This window comes from Paramormyrops kingsleyae, chromosome 17 (assembly GCF_048594095.1).
Source record: "Paramormyrops kingsleyae isolate MSU_618 chromosome 17, PKINGS_0.4, whole genome shotgun sequence".
NCBI classification, from domain to species: domain Eukaryota; kingdom Metazoa; phylum Chordata; class Actinopteri; order Osteoglossiformes; family Mormyridae; genus Paramormyrops; species Paramormyrops kingsleyae.
In genome coordinates, this window is record NC_132813.1 from 9379086 (window position 1) to 9395428 (window position 16343).

General features: G+C 43.1%; 1 protein-coding gene across 1 annotated transcript in view; it reads left to right on the forward strand.

Moving 5' to 3' along the window:
- prkd2 (protein kinase D2) overlaps positions 1-15351 on the forward strand; it is a 41721-nt gene extending 26370 nt beyond the window's left edge. The window contains exons 4-18 of the mRNA XM_023813777.2: positions 886-1055; positions 2528-2711; positions 3077-3148; positions 3348-3522; positions 4313-4430; positions 4948-5025; positions 6445-6781; positions 7118-7170; positions 7622-7694; positions 7780-7886; positions 9599-9760; positions 9904-10002; positions 10461-10728; positions 11868-11953; positions 12664-15351. Of these exons, the coding sequence (XP_023669545.2) occupies positions 886-1055; positions 2528-2711; positions 3077-3148; positions 3348-3522; positions 4313-4430; positions 4948-5025; positions 6445-6781; positions 7118-7170; positions 7622-7694; positions 7780-7886; positions 9599-9760; positions 9904-10002; positions 10461-10728; positions 11868-11953; positions 12664-12882 (2201 nt within the window). The 3' untranslated portion in view covers positions 12883-15351. The remainder of the gene's footprint in view (positions 1-885; positions 1056-2527; positions 2712-3076; positions 3149-3347; positions 3523-4312; positions 4431-4947; positions 5026-6444; positions 6782-7117; positions 7171-7621; positions 7695-7779; positions 7887-9598; positions 9761-9903; positions 10003-10460; positions 10729-11867; positions 11954-12663) is intronic.
- The last annotated feature ends 992 nt before the right edge of the window (positions 15352-16343 follow it).

The following is a 16343-nucleotide window of genomic DNA, read 5'->3' on the forward strand; positions in this document are numbered from 1 at the left end:
TAAATTAATTTGTTGGGGTGGGGGGTCAGCTCTGTGGGATGGGACTCAGAAGGTTGCTAGTTCAAATCCCTGAATCTGCAGAATGATCCCACCATTGGGCCCTTGAGCAAGGCCCATAACCCAAATTGTTCCAGGACTGCCTGAACCTAATGTCTCTTCTACACCAGTTCTATGAGGTGGCCTCCTGGGATGCTTCTCCAGCTCTCCTGAAGGAGGTCCCACATATGCTGATCACTCATTGGCTGCTTTTCCTCCATTCTCTGGTCAGACTCCTCCAAAACACTTTCTACTGTGTTTAGGTCAGGTGGCTGGGTCATGTGATGCGACACTATCATTCTCCTTTGTAGCAGTGTCCAAAATATTGCCCGGTATGGTATATAATAGTGGTTGCTGTCCAGTCATTTACATGTTCTGTTGCTCTGTTGTTATGGGTTTGCCTACTTCAGAGCCGTGGTTCTTAGATGGTTTAGCCTCAGGATCCAGGTTTTTCCTTGGTCAATCAGGTCATGACCTGGATTTAAAAAATCTTTTATCTAAACTAAATTTTATCTAGTCTAAATTAAATTTAGCTCACAAAGAAGTACCCTTTAATGTGCAGTAACAGTAACACAGTGCAAAAAACAAAAAGTCTGACATTAGAAAAAAAATTTTCACAGCATTTTTTTTACCCACACACTCCCTGACCCAGTGAAAATGGTCCCACAACAATGTTTTTAGACGGTTTCTTTAAAGTATAAATATCTGAGAACGTATTGATAGTGCAGCAAAGTGACAGAAGAGGTGAAATGGTAAACGATATGATATGACCTCCCTAAACGCCAGGTCATCCTGCTTCTTCAACAGTTAATTCAAATCTCAAGTGTCTCCCTTGCGGTCCCTCTGCAGGCTGCGGCCTGAACTACCACAAGCGCTGTGCCTTCAGCATCCCCAACAACTGCAGCGGGGCGCGGAAGCGGCGGCTCTCCACCACTTCCTTGACCAGCAGCCAGTCGCTGCGGCTCTCCACCAGCGAGTCCATCAGCAGCAGCAGCACGTCGGCCGAAGACATAGGGCTGGTGAGCTCGCGCGCCCTGGTCTAGGTCCAGCCGGCTTTCACCGATCATGTGACCTACCTTTCATGCCGGTCGATGACGGCACTATTTTGGAATTTCTGACAGCTGGGAATTCTCTGAAACCTGTTTACGCTAGGCATACCTTTTGTTTTTTCATAGTTTAGCTATACATTTTATTATATCATACTCTAACCATACCCTTTATTATTATCAAACGCTAGCCATACCCTTTATTATTATCATACTCTAGCCATACCCTTTGTTATTATCATACTCTAGCCATACCCTTTATTATTATCATACTCTAGCCATACCCTTTGTTATTATCATACTCTAGCCATACCCTTTATTATTATCATACTCTAGCCATACCCTTTATTATTATCATACTCTAGCCATACCCTTTGTTATTATCATACTCTAGCCATACCCTTTGTTATTATCATACTCTAGCCATACCCTTTGTTATTATCATACTCTAGCCATACCCTTTGTTATTATCATACTCTAGCCATACCCTTTGTTATTATCATACTCTAGCCATACCCTTTGTTATTATCATACTCTAGCCATACCCTTTGTTATTATCATACTCTAGCCATACCCTTTATTATTATCATACTCTAGCCATACCCTTTGTTATTATCATACTCTAGCCATACCCTTTGTTATTATCATACTCTAGCCATACCCTTTGTTATTATCATACTCTAGCCATACCCTTTATTATTATCATACTCTAGCCATACCCTTTATTATTATCATACTCTAGCCATACCCTTTATTATTATCATACTCTAGCCATACCCTTTGTTATTATCATACTCTAGCCATACCCTTTGTTATTATCATACTCTAGCCATACCCTTTATTATTATCATACTCTAGCCATACCCTTTATTATTATCAAACTCTAAATATACCCTTTATTATTATCATACTCTAGCCATACCCTTTGTTATTATCATACTCTAGCCATACCCTTTATTATTATCATACTCTAGCCATACCCTTTGTTATTATCATACTCTAGCCATACCCTTTGTTATTATCATACTCTAGCCATACCCTTTGTTATTATCATACTCTAGCCATACCCTTTATTATTATCAAACTCTAAATATACCCTTTATTATTTCAAACTCTAGCCATACCCTTTGTCATTATCATACTGTGGCTATACCTTTTGTTAATATCATACTCTAGTTATATCCTTTGTTATTATCATACTCTAGCCATACTTTTTGTTTTGTTATTATCATACTTCAGGCATTTTTCCGATGGGCTGATAATTATGCAGTCAAACCTCCCCCCCAGAAAAATTTACTACGGGGAGTAAAAGTCCAGGACTGAATTTTACTCACAGTCGAGACCTGGTCATACCCTTTGATGTTATCATACTCAGCTGGCTAAGTCCTCTGTAACATCTGTGACCTCACTTCCTGTCCCTTCTTGCTGACCCTGCAACTATGCAGCTCCGGACCCCCAGCGAGGCCCGCCGCCTTTACACGGGGCGTCCGGTTGAACTGGACAAGATACTGATGAGCAAAGTGAAGGTGCCGCACACATTCGCCATCCACTCCTACACACGGCCCACCGTCTGCCAGTACTGCAAACGCCTGCTCAGAGGCCTGTTCCGCCAGGGTCTGCAGTGCAAGGGTAAGCCCAGCAGGGGGCGCTACCGTTACAGTGAAAGAGAAAGAGGTGGAAAGGAGGCGGATAAAAGGGGAAGAGCTGGCTCACCTCTGGCAAGGCCTCCGCCACTGTATTAAATAGAGCACTTTCAGCAAACAACGCTCTATGCCAGGTGGAAAATCCAAGTGCCGAAGAGACTGGTTACACACTGCCGTCGAGAACAACAGTTTTCTCTCATTTATATTTTATGGAAGTGCAGCCAGAAATAAAAGCAATTAAATGTATATTTCATCTGCGCACTTTTAATCCAATGTTGACCAAATCCTGTTTATCATTTTTTTATGCATTTGACTGTGAAGAACGATTTTGTCCCTGTGTCTTTTGTGCAGACTGCAAGTTCAACTGTCACAAGCGCTGTGCATATAAGGTGCCCAATGATTGCCTGGGAGAGACCATTGGAGGTAGGGTGGGGGGGGGGGGGGGGTCAGTACAGCGTATCTCTTTGTATATGTGAATGAGATAGAATGCAGATTGAGGCCTAAAGCTGGATGGGGAGTCTTATAATCCTTTGGATATGTGAGATGATGTGAACTGTTTAGTTTGCCTGTGTGTCTATGCATGTCGACGCCAGTGTGACTGCCTCCCCCCGCCCTCCCCCAGACATGCTGAGTCCCAACGTGGACCAGGAGGTCCCCATGGAGTATTCCAGTGAGTTTGGAGACCCTGAGAAGTCCTCTTTAATAGACGACCCAGACGATGCCTGCAGCATTCCGGGCTCATTCTCTCCAAACACCTTCCAAGACAACAGTCAGGGAGAAACCAACGAAGATCAGAGGTGTGCACCGCCCTCGCTCTCCTGGATTTTCTCATTCTCCCCTTAAAGTTAAATGTAAGACGAATGTAACCATTTACCCAACTAAACAGCATAACTCTAGCTGTGACCCCAGTTGAAACTACAGTACATTTTTCTAATTTATAATTTTATATTCAGCTAATTTGGTCTTCGTTATAGCCACTCACTTTGGTTAGAAACAATTGACTAAATTATCAGCTGTAGGGAGGAATCTGAAGTCAGGTTTCATAAATATCAGGTGAATATAGCAAACCCTATGTGCTTACCTACCTTATAATTAATGGATATTAATGCTGAACCACATATATGCTCTATACAATTCAGCTTGTACTGTTATCAGCACTTCATGACTTCATAAAACATGATTTTGATTGTCTCTCAGTTTATACCAATTTATACATTCTACTTGATCCCAATTAAATTTCTACTGGAGTAGCAGTATTATTAATATTACTGAGAGAAATGTATTTTTTATTTGGGGTCAGTTTTGGTTCAGTTCCATCTTAGGTATGTGCTTATCCAGCACTGAGTCATGGCGCGTCACTTGGCACCAACATCCCGGCGGGATAATTTGCGGACTCGTCTACTTAGTTAAAAAATGATCGTCATCTCTACGTCATGTATACAACCAGGGCCACCCACAAGAGGGTGGAAAAGGGAAGACTTTCAGTGGCCCACTAGGGGGCGCCCATGAGTATGTGAGCTTGGATATGGTAGCTTTGGTTTGGAGAATATTGTATCTTTGTGCTGACCCTGGTGTCGTCTTGTCCAGCACGATGGGATACATTCCCCTGATGAGGGTGGTCCAGTCCGTACGACAGACTACCCGCCGCTCCAGTACCGCCATCAAGGAGGGATGGATGGTGCATTACAGCAACAAAGACACCCTGGTATTGCTGCTCCTCCCTGTAGCGCTGCTCTGTCTCCACGTCCTGCTTCGTCTTCCACTCCAGCTGTCCTCTACCTACCTCGTGCTCGGCTTATTGTCCCTGCACTTTTCACTTGCTCCTGTTGTCGCTACTCAAGCTGCACATCAGTGAAGTAAGATTCTGATCTAATTCTATTAATCTTACAAGGCAAACATTGCAGAGCTTTTCAGCACTAGTTGCAAACACTCAAGGTAACACCTTCCCTGTGGTTATGAGAGGATGTTGTATCATCTTTTCCTGGCGGCATTCTGAAATTCAGGTAAATAAGCCTTTACTTCACGACTCTTCAGCTGGTCTTTCTAACTCTCCGCACCTCCTTCTTTCTCTCTCCTTGCTCTCTGTTCTTTCCTCCTCCCAGCTATTGCTGTATGCCCTTCTCCTTCTCGCTTCTTCTGGGACGCCGGCCTTTCTCAACCTGGAATGAGCCCCATCCTGACCTCTGACCCTTGACCTCTCTCCCCCTACCCAACCCGAACAGAGGAAGCGACACTACTGGCGTCTGGACTGTAAGTGCATCATCCTCTTCCAGAACGACACCACCAACAAGTACTACAAGGTAGGTTGTGTCTACCTGACCAAACAGCACGTCTACATATCCAGGGCCTAGTTCGAATTTCAATAGATTGTCAATATGACAAAAGCAAAACTATTTTTTTGTTTTGGGCTCCTGTGTTTTTATAGGAAATCACTCAGGAATATAGAAGGAAATCCTAATATGAGATTAAATCATAATTCATTTCACATGGGGTATATTTAAATAGGCCTACCTATTTACTTTTATAGAAGCTCTATTTTTCATTTGCATTCTTAGTCATTTCAGTATTTCTTCAGCCACTTTGCTATCTGTGCAACATTGGCATGGCAGGCCAGACTAGTTTACGATGTTGTTCCGCTTGCACAAAGCACATAATGGGCTCAAAATGGCTAAGACACGTCACATGGCATGTTCCAGTTGTAAATGGGATAAAATATAAGAGGCAGAGTTAATCTTTTCGTAAAACTTCGACTTGAGTTTAAAAAAGAATTCTGAATACTTCTGTTGAATGACCACAGTACAGGATTAGAATTGGGCTCCTAACTGTGTAACTAGGCCATTGAAGCCCACAAACCAAACCATTACAGCCCTCAAATGCACTGAAACTGAAAGACACTGTTTGTAGTGAGAGAAGTCTGCTCATGTTAAAGTTATGATTCTATATATAGTACTATGCAGAAGGTTAAGCAGTCTAAGAAAATGACGTTCAAATGATCTTCATATCAGTGTAAAACTGATATTATCTCTGCCAAAGTGTGTCAGCTTAGCCATTTCAAAACCATTCCTAAAGTCACCCCAGTATTTGTAGCAACCATTCAATTCAACTCATGTATTTTTTTTTTATTCGACCACTATCCCACCTTGTATGACTAATCAACACCCCTTTGAGTTATTTACCAAATCAAATTAGTCAATTAACTGAGCTGGAGGAGAAATGTAACAAAGGCATGCAATGGCTGCAGTGTCCCAGAGGAGAGGTTTGGGAACTGAAGCAATGTTCATCTCGCCGTCCAACAAGATAACGACTTTTTGGAGAAGAAAGGAAATTGTTCGTTTTTGTTATGTCATTCTTAATTTCCACGTGTTCTATTGTTAAATTGTATTTTTATTCTGAGCACATACTATCCAGATAAATAGGTTTAAACATCTCCTTTGACTGCCTAAGACTTTTGCACAATACTGTACGCTAGTGGGCAAAATTGTGGAAACACCTATAATTTTTGCCATTATGCCTTAAAAGAACTGCATGATATTGGCGGTAATAACGATAAACAATCAAAGTTTGTTTACAAATATCATACACTGGATGATTAAATTAGTAACTGGAGTAACTGGAATGAAGTTCTGCAATCTCCAAAAGTTGGAGGTGTTTCCACAGTGTATGTACAGTTAAAGGTCTGCATGAGATGGGTCATGTCTGCATCCTGTGTCCCTTCTCAGGAAATCCCTCTTTCTGAGATCCTGGAGGTGCGTCCTGCGGGAGATTTCACTCTCATTCCCCCAGGCATGAGCCCCCACTGCTTTGAGATCGTCACCGGCACTATGATCTACTTCATGGGGGAAGAACCCAACCCCTCTCCCTCGCCAGTTCCTGCCAACCACCCGTTCTCCCCCAACTCCCCCAATGCCCCGGCCTTCTCTCCATCCCCCAGCAGTGTTGTGCCAAACAGCGGGGTGGGGAGGGAGGTGGCCAAGGCGTGGGAGAGTGCTATTCGCCAGGCTCTCATGCCTGTCATCTTCCAGGATGCGCCCAATGCCCAGGGACACGCCCCCCGTAGTAAGTGGCCTATATTTCAAGTGGGTTTAAAATAGATGTTTAATTATAGTTTGCTAAAATTTCTTTACAAGTAATTCAAAATATATGTCCATGCACAAGATGGAGCGATTTAAGGGCAGCCCCACACTCTCCTTTTCGAAGATAAAATTGTGGCGTTTTTTTTGGTCTAGCTGTGTTGTCTTCTCAGGTCTCTATTATTGGCTCAGAACCAGCCTCTCTTCTAACATTCTCAGTCACATGCTACTCTTAAGTGCTCCAAAGAACATACTAAACAAATCAGTAGCCAGCCTCTCTGTGACACGTCCGAATTCCCACAGTCCTTTGCTGTGATTGCAGGGCAGGCGTCCGTCAGCATATCTGTCTCCAACAGTCAGATCCAAGAAAATGTGGTGAGTAAATTTCCCCTGAACTCAAAGCGGCATATTCTGTCTTGCTGCCTATGATTTTGGGTACCGATAGGGTTGCCAGATGTTGCAGGTGATTTGTACAAACGTTATTTACCCAATAGAATACCAGAATAATTTTACACTCAATGACTATATGCAGTGTGCGAAATACGGGGGGATAGGTCCGGGGGGGGGACACCCCCGATTAACCCATGAGACCCCCTGAAAGCCTCAAAAGCAAAATTTTAAGGGGGTCTCAAGATCGGTATTGCACAACAATAGGGAGAAGGGAACCCCCCCGAATATTGACAGGTATTTCGCACACTGACTATATGCCTTTAAACATTTCATTTAAATTAAAGAATCTGAATACTTAATTACTTGACTTATTTATGTGAATCACAACAATATTAAATCATTAATGATGGACTAATGGTAGTGATCTATTTTAAAGGATATTGGCATGGTGTATCAAATCTTTGCTGATGAGGTACTTGGTTCTGGGCAGTTTGGAGTAGTGTATGGAGGTGAGTCTTCTGTCCACAGAGAGCAAGCCACGATTTCTGGTGGATTAAATGTCTTGTGTTCTCTAACTCTTTGGACCTGTTGCAGGAAAGCACAGGAAGTCAGGCCGGGACGTGGCCGTCAAGGTCATCGACAAGCTGCGCTTCCCCACCAAGCAGGAGAGTCAGCTCAGGAATGAGGTTGCCATCCTGCAGGTACTGAGCAGAGAGATGCAGAGGGACGCAGCACTACAAGTCAGAACAGTCTGGGAGCAGTGAATGGGCGGTCTGGGAGATGCATGTGGGCGGTCTGGTAGCAGTGCATGGGAGCAGCGAATGGGCGGTCTGGGAGATGCATGTGGGCGGTCTGGTAGCAGTGCATGGGAGCAGCGAATGGGCGGTCTGGGAGCAACACGTGGGAGCAGTGTGTAGGAGGTCTGGGAGCAGCGAGTAGATGGTCTGGGAGCAGCATGTGGGCAGTCTGGGAGTAGCTTGCAGGCAGTCTGGGAGCAGCGTGTGTGTGGACTGACAGCAGCGTGTGGGCGTCAGGGAGCTATTTGTGGGCGGTCTGGGATTAGCGTGCGGGCGGTCTGGGATTAGCGTGCGGGCGGTCTGGGATTAGCGTGCGGGCGGTCTGGGATTAGCGTGCGGGCGGTGTGGTCAGTCTGAAAGCAGAGTGTTGGCTGAGAACAAGATACGCAGTAATGTGCAATAATCACATCACAGGATGTGCAACGTCAATTAAGGCTAATTAAATCAAACACATCATGATATAACATAATTTCTACTCTGATTTTAGGATTTTTGGATACAGAGAGTTTGTTGTTAGTGAGTGACATGCAAGCTCTGCATGCACAGCGAACAACCGACGTCAATCATTCCTGATAGAGCAGGAATATGTGCAATATTAATACTGACGTTACATATTATACACATGCGATTTTCACGACGCAATTTTTATGATCAATTCAAGATGCAATGCAATGTTCAGCTTAAACTTTCCTGACTCTCTTTTTGCATGGACTCAGCATGATCCCTTCGAGCCAATCATAATCATTTTTGCCCTTGCTGCGAGACTCACTCATATACCGCGGTGCATTTCTGAGCTATTAAAAAAAATGAGGGAGGAGGACAAAAGCCAACTAGAACTATTCACAAAAAAACATTTGCCTTTCGCTGTATGAAGATATTTTGTATTCCATAGAGTCGATATTGAGCAAGTGATTTGTTGGCATGGCTTTGCCCGTTGACAATTTGCAGCAACACCAACTTATTTGACACACTCTATTGGTAGATAAGTTAAATATGATTATGGTTTATTTCAGCGAAATGTTATCAATTTTTTTGTTTTAGAATAGAATAGCCTTTATTGTCATTGTACCAGGTACAACGAAATTGGATTGCCACTCCCTTGGTGCAAAATACAACACAATAATAATGTTAATGTAAATATAAAAACGTACAATTAAAAATAATTGCAATATTAATTACAAAAAATATCACTTTCATTCACTATCATTTTTTTTCCAATGTCATGCAGCCCTAGTCTTAGTCTAGCTTGTTATATCTGCCTAACTCATTATCTTGGAAGTCGATTGCAAAAACTAGTGATGGACAAAATGGTGCTCTGTGAACCGTTTGCTATATTTTCTGTCCCCACTAGATGGTGCTCTTCGTTTGCTTTTGGGGCATGCTTTGTGCCCTTTTTTGTTAAAAAAACTCAGAGCGCCTTCTAGTGATGGTCAAAAAATACAGCAAATGGGTCATGAAGCGTCATTTTGTCCATTACTAGTAGAAACACACAAAACTGGTGTCGACCTTCTTCTGTGCCACTTAATTATTCCAGACATGACCTCTTCCACAATATGTGCACAGCCTTAATGCTCCCCCCGTGCCCTCCACCTGCATCACCTTGCCATCTCTGACAGAGTCTGCGTCACCTGGGCATCGTCAACCTGGAGTGCATGTTCGAGACCCCAGAGAAGGTGTTTGTGGTCATGGAGAAGCTGCACGGTGACATGCTGGAGATGATCTTGTCCAGCGAGAAAGGCCGGTTGCCTGAAAGGCTCACAAAATTCCTCATCACACAGGTTGGTGCTCCTCTCCACTCATGCAGGTCTGCCTGTGGTTGAGGGAGCGTCCTATGATGTGAAACTGGTTCCCTGCATCCTCTCACTTGAGTTCTTCCAGGTTAGGCTTGCTGTAGTATTAAGGAACTGTTCCCTCTCCTCAGATCCTGGCTGCACTGAGGCACCTGCACTTTAAGAACATTGTGCACTGTGACTTGAAACCTGAGAATGTGCTTCTGGCATCAGCTGATCCCTTCCCTCAGGTATGCTCACCTGGTCTGAAACGCCCCCCCCCACACACACACAGTACTGTGCTACATTCTGTGAAGTGGATGAAGATGTAGACTTACAACCAAAAGGATAGCAAGGTCAATGATGTATGATTAAATCATTTTGCTTTGTTGAGTCAAACTAACTGCAGGGAAATTTCCAAAACATACTCAGTCCATTTTTTTGTGTTTTCGAAATGAAACGGCCAATGACCTAAAGTCAGGCTTCCTCATCAAACGTTACGGTATCTGAAACCAAAACTTACTCAGCCCTCATGCAAGCCAACAAAGAACATTCCTTAAATTTCCACAGAAATTTTCTGAAACGTGCGCTGGGTGAATTTTGGAAATTTGCACTGCGTGTGTGTACTTACGTCCAAACTGAAGTGTACAGGGGATATGGTATCATGTCTCAATGGTCCTCATCGATTCGAACCCATGTCGCCTTCCAGGTGAAGCTTTGTGACTTTGGTTTCGCCCGGATCATCGGCGAGAAGTCGTTTCGACGCTCAGTGGTGGGGACGCCTGCTTATCTAGCCCCTGAAGTTCTGCTCAACCAGGGATACAATCGCTCCCTGGACATGTGGTCAGTGGGTGTCATCATGTACGTCAGCCTCAGCGGCACGTTCCCCTTCAATGAGGATGAGGACATCAATGACCAGATCCACAACGCTGCTTTCATGTACCCTCCCAACCCCTGGAAGCATATCTCACCTGAAGGTACGTACTTCTGGATGTACAAGCGTGTTAGCACTGCCAGACACAACCTTTACAGAAGTGTGCAGAAAGTCATGCTCACAAACACATTCACTCATGGAAATTCAATTCAATTCAATTCGGTTCAATTCAATTCAATTCAACTCTTTTTTATGTAGCGCCTTTCACAGCAGTCTCACCCCAAGGTGTTTTACATGATTGTGTTGTGATATATTACAATATCATTTAGAGATAACTATTCAAAAACAGGGAAAGAGGAAGACAAAGAAATGAAAGAAAAAAAGCCAGATGACAATGGAGGAGAGGAATGAAAAGCTCCCAAGTAGGGAGGAAAACACCTCTGGGGGTCAAAGGTCAACTGGCTGTTGACCCCCCCCACCCTTGCTTGCTTGCTATCAGAGGCACAGGCAACATTAAAGAATTTAATTGGATTATAAGAGGGAGTTTGTCATGTTTTATGCTCCTGAGGTTTGCCAGACTTTGGACATTTTCCTACCGGTTGCCCTAAACCAAGGTACCGGCAGGTTAAGCACAGTAACTGGAGGAGAGTGAGAAAACTGACCCAAAATGCTTCAGATTCAACTTATCATTTCCCTGTCCAGGAAGGTCACATTTAAACATTTTTTCGTGAAAATTAAAGTATATTTCGTTTTGCCGACCTATACCTTCATTCAAAAATTTCACTGAAATTCTCCATTGAAATGCAATAATTGTTCAGTGGTTCAGCAAAAAATATTGGTCAGTTTCACCCTCTGATTTCCCATAGAAGCCTAAACAATCCCCATGACACTAAGCACCAAAATAAACTTTGAAAAACATCTGGATATAAAAAATTAACAGTAGAAAGTACAGCCCCCACTTGTCTGGTCGGGGGGGGGGGGGCAACGGCTATATCTCAAGCACCTTTACAGACGATTACTTGAAAATTCTTGTATCTTTATTTGGTCACAAAATGAAACATTTTTATCAAATCAAACCTGAGCCAATACCAATTAACACAGAAGAATGTAAACCCATCATAATACTAATAAGCCATGTACCAATTAATACCTTGCATCTGGTCTGACATCTATGAAATTGAAGGTCGCCTTAAGCTGGTGCCTCTAATCTTCCCCGCCTATGTACTTCTGCTTCCTCTGCAGCCATTGACCTGATCAACAACCTGCTGCAGGTGAAGATGAGGAAGCGCTACAGTGTGGATAAGAGCCTCAGCCACAGTTATCTGCAGGTACCGTATATACCCACGACCTTATATACCCACGACCGTAGATACCCACGACCTTATATACCCACGACCGTATATACCCACGACTGTATATACCCACGAGCCGGGGTCTGAATGGACCCTGCATGCTCTCAGCTTCAGCAGTCCATACATCACAGCAGGGCTGGTCCAGGGTTATATTTCCCAAAGCCTACGGTCATCATAACTTCAGAGAGAGTGAATTCAATATCATGCCCCTTGGACAGATTAGGTTTCTGGACTAAGCCCTGGATGTCTCTTCCTGATAATCCCCCTGTATATACCATTCCCACGATTACTTAGCAAAATTACTTAGTAATCTAGCTCAGCGGGATAAATCTCTGTGCCTGTGATCAGAAGATTGGCGGTTTGAGCCACGTGTCTGTGGGCCCTTCAGCAAGGCCCTTAAATCTCAGCTCCCGGGGTACCGCCAATTGGCCGAGCCTGTGCTGTGACCCCCAAGCCATGGAGCACAAGGTGGGATGGGCTAAGAGTAGAGTTCCAATGTTCTCATGCAAATACCAAATAAAGGATTATTATTATTTGGGATTTTCCCGCTATTACTGGCTGGCCCCGTTGGTACTTTATTGTATTTCCTTCTATCCAGCCTCATTTTACTATGCACTTAATTTCCTCCACTAACACCAAATCTGCCCTCCTCCACCACCCCACCCCACCCGCCGTCCATCTCCCAGGACTACCAGACGTGGCTGGACCTGCGGGAGCTGGAGACCAAGCTGGCCGAGCGCTACATCACCCACGAGAGTGACGACAACCGTTGGCAGCAGTACGCCCAGCAGCACATGCTGCCCTACCCTGCCCACCTGGTGGCCCCGCAGGCCGTGTTCGATGAGGAGGAAGCCCACGACGACCCTGAGATGCAAGGCCTGACCGAGAGAGTCAGCATCCTATGAACTGGGGCTCCATCACCATTGGCCATTGAAAGACTTGGGCCTGTTTTTGGACCTACAGCCCGTCTACCCCAACATTTAACCAATCCTTCTCCACCCCCCCCCAGCCCTGAATCACCCCTATCTTTGTCCTCCTCCTCCACCCATACGGACCAGCCTTAGCCTATAGGTCAACAGCAGTGGAACCACCAAAGTGTCCTTCACCCATAAGCAGCCCACACTCTGCTCCTTTAGCATGTCATGTGACTTGGTTCCTAAAGTGTACTGAAGTGTCCGGCACCCTGGGTCAGAACTCTGCCTCCATCAGAGTGTGAATGTCACGTCTGTGTCAATTCAGTGACTGGCAGTATTTGCCAATTTTTCTTTTCTGAAGGAGATCGAAGAATGAAAAGGGTCATTTAAATTTTATGCTGAAACTTGTCTCCTATACAGAGAATCATGTTGATTAATGATTTCCAATAGATGAAACCAACAAAGGAAGGATGATCCTTCTATAAGTAGCTGAACGATTTTTAAAGTGGGCTTATGTAAAAGAGAGTAGGCGCCTTATGATATTCGTCTGTGAAATATCTCAACTGGGTGACGAATTGAAGATGAATTGGAATTGTGATGCGTGTCACATCCTAACTCTTTCATAGCATTTGCTCATCCTAGGTGGATCATCACACTGTATGTAAGAGCAGAAACTCTCTGCTGAGATCTCAGTCCACCTGTGCATAGTCATTTGAATCATTTGCTCGCAAATTGCACTGTCTACTTCTTCTTGTATAAACACATCACTAGATTAATCTCAAATTATACTCCTTATTTTTACCGCTGTCATTCTTACAAACATTGCTGAGATCTTGTGGCATGTCTGACTATATTATTTTTTTATGAAAGAAAAAAACAATACTCTAGTAGTTATTTACTTTAAATCATGTTGGGCTGTAAAAAAGCAAGGTATCCTGTCCTGACAAAAGTAGAGATATTCTTCTATTAAGTCACGACACTTCTTTAAATGACACATGGGCTGTTTTTCGCCTGGACTTTGGAAAAAGGGCTGCAGTTATCATTTAGTACAACAGAGGGCGATACGCCACAATTTAACGAAATGAAAATTTCATGGACACAAACATTCGGTTGAGGGACTATTTTGGGGTCTGTATGAAGTAGATTTTTTTTTTTAAATGATTACTCTGTCAAGAATTTTATTTGTCTTGTGAACTAGAGTAGGTTGCACAGTAAATAACCATTAATTAGTTTTTATATAGTAAACATCTAAATGTTCTAGTGCTGGTTGTAGTGTATGTCCTTATGCCTGTGTGGAACATCCCAACAAGCACAAATACAACAATAACATCACCTAAAAATATCTCCCTGCGTATGATTGCTAACCTAGTTTACAAAACATATATATATATATATACACACACACACACACACACATATATATATATATATATATATATACACACACACACACACACACACACACACACACACATATATATATATATATACACACACACACACACACACACATATATATATAGATATATATATATATATATATGTTGCAAGGAATTTATAATTAAATATGAGTATGGATACTAGTTTTCAGGTATCCCTTTTAGAAAAAAATACATATATATGTATATACTTATGTAATTAGTAACACATTTCCATCAGTGAAAGAGGCTGATTCACACACACTCCTTCACAAGCCCATGTCATTGCGCTCAGCCGACTCCAGTTCCTCAGTCTGAACCACAAAAATTATCTCTGAATTGAAAAGTGGAATTTTGCGTAATGCCCCCTTGGTATTGATTGCCTCACAGGGGGAGGCATGAAGAGAGGAGCCTGTTTGTCTGAGCAGTTTGTTCCCTCCAATCTCCCCCCCCCCCATGTACACACATGCAGACATATACAGAATCAATAAAAACCAGCTTGAGGTCTGTTTCCATTACACCATTTTATATTCTTTGTAAATGTTGTACAATGTGTGTGTTTCTATGTCCATTCCTTAACAGCAGATATGGTACAATTATACATACAAAATCTTAGACCCAGTGTATAAAGATAAATAAACATGCAGCCCTAACATATGATCTCCATGTCCACAACATCTAGACACCAACATCACATCCTTCTGTCAGGGTAACTCGTTGGGTTTAAGGTAGTCTGAGATAAATGTAAGTGAACGAAGATCAGTTTCCCCGAGAGGGTTCTTCAATGGAAGTATTAGTCCAGAAATGATAAACTAACTTGTAAGCCTGTGTGTCACGGTACATCAATGAACCATTAATTGTGCTGGCTACGTCGCTTCTTTCTGTAGCAGATAAGATAATATGTACTGATTTATTATACCTAACGTGCTATGAGCAGAAGTGATTTTTACATCTGTAAGCCTTTATTCTGTATTTAATTAAGAAGAGGTTCTATTTTTGTTGGAATTCCATAAATCTGCAAAGTGGCAGAAGTCATCAGTTATATAGTAAGTTTTTCTTTTGAGTAGTTTGCATGAATATGGAACTGGCTGGAACCATCTATGCTATTAACCAAATAGGTAAGAAAAACCGATACCTGGTTCTGTTGAACAAAATATCAAACCTGCCATTTTCTAAGTGACTACTGTAAAGAATATGATGAAGGATTCATGTTTTCTATAGAAACATGTTCACTTAACTACAGTGACTGTTCTATCAGGCCAAATATCACAGGTAAACCTCTTATAGTGCAGAATGGACCAGTTTGTGAATGGGTCTTCTTCCGACTGGGATGTTTGTGCATTAATACATAGGAGAATCACATGCACAAAAACCTGGTGCAATTATCAATGACTGATCTTTCGATAACTCATGCAGCATGACGACAACAGCAGCCAATGCGGTCTGTCATCTTTCTATAGTCTCATCTTCCTGATTTTCCTGGAGAGGATCTCAGTGGCAGCATGTCGAACAGGTCAGATGAGATCTCCGTCTTAATCGCTCCCTTGGCAGATGTCCTGGTGGTTTCAAGGTCCTTCTGGATCTCTGCACTCATCCCCCTAATAAGAAGAGCGAGTCCAGCAGTCCTGCAGTGAAATGTCATTTTACCCTTTTCAGTGTGATCTTGTGACCTTGTTCTCTTGATCATTATCCATAGCTCATGAACATAGGTGAGCATAGGGGCAGGGGCGCCGTAAGGGGGAGGAAAGCTAAGATGATTCCAAGGGCCCCTGAGTGACAGGGGCCCTAAAAAATTAGGAAAATAACTGGATTGGTTTGGACTGGGGGGCCTAATATGATATGCTTTCATGGGGCCCAAAATCTCTAGCAACGCCCCTGCATAGGGGCATGAATTGACCAGTAAACTGTGATCCTTTTTAAATCCTGCTTGACCATTACAGACCTCTTCAGTGCCCACGAAAAGGAAAAACTCCCTAGAAGGAAGAAACCTTAGGAGGGACCAGACTCAAAGGGGGAGCCCATCCTCCAGGGGGC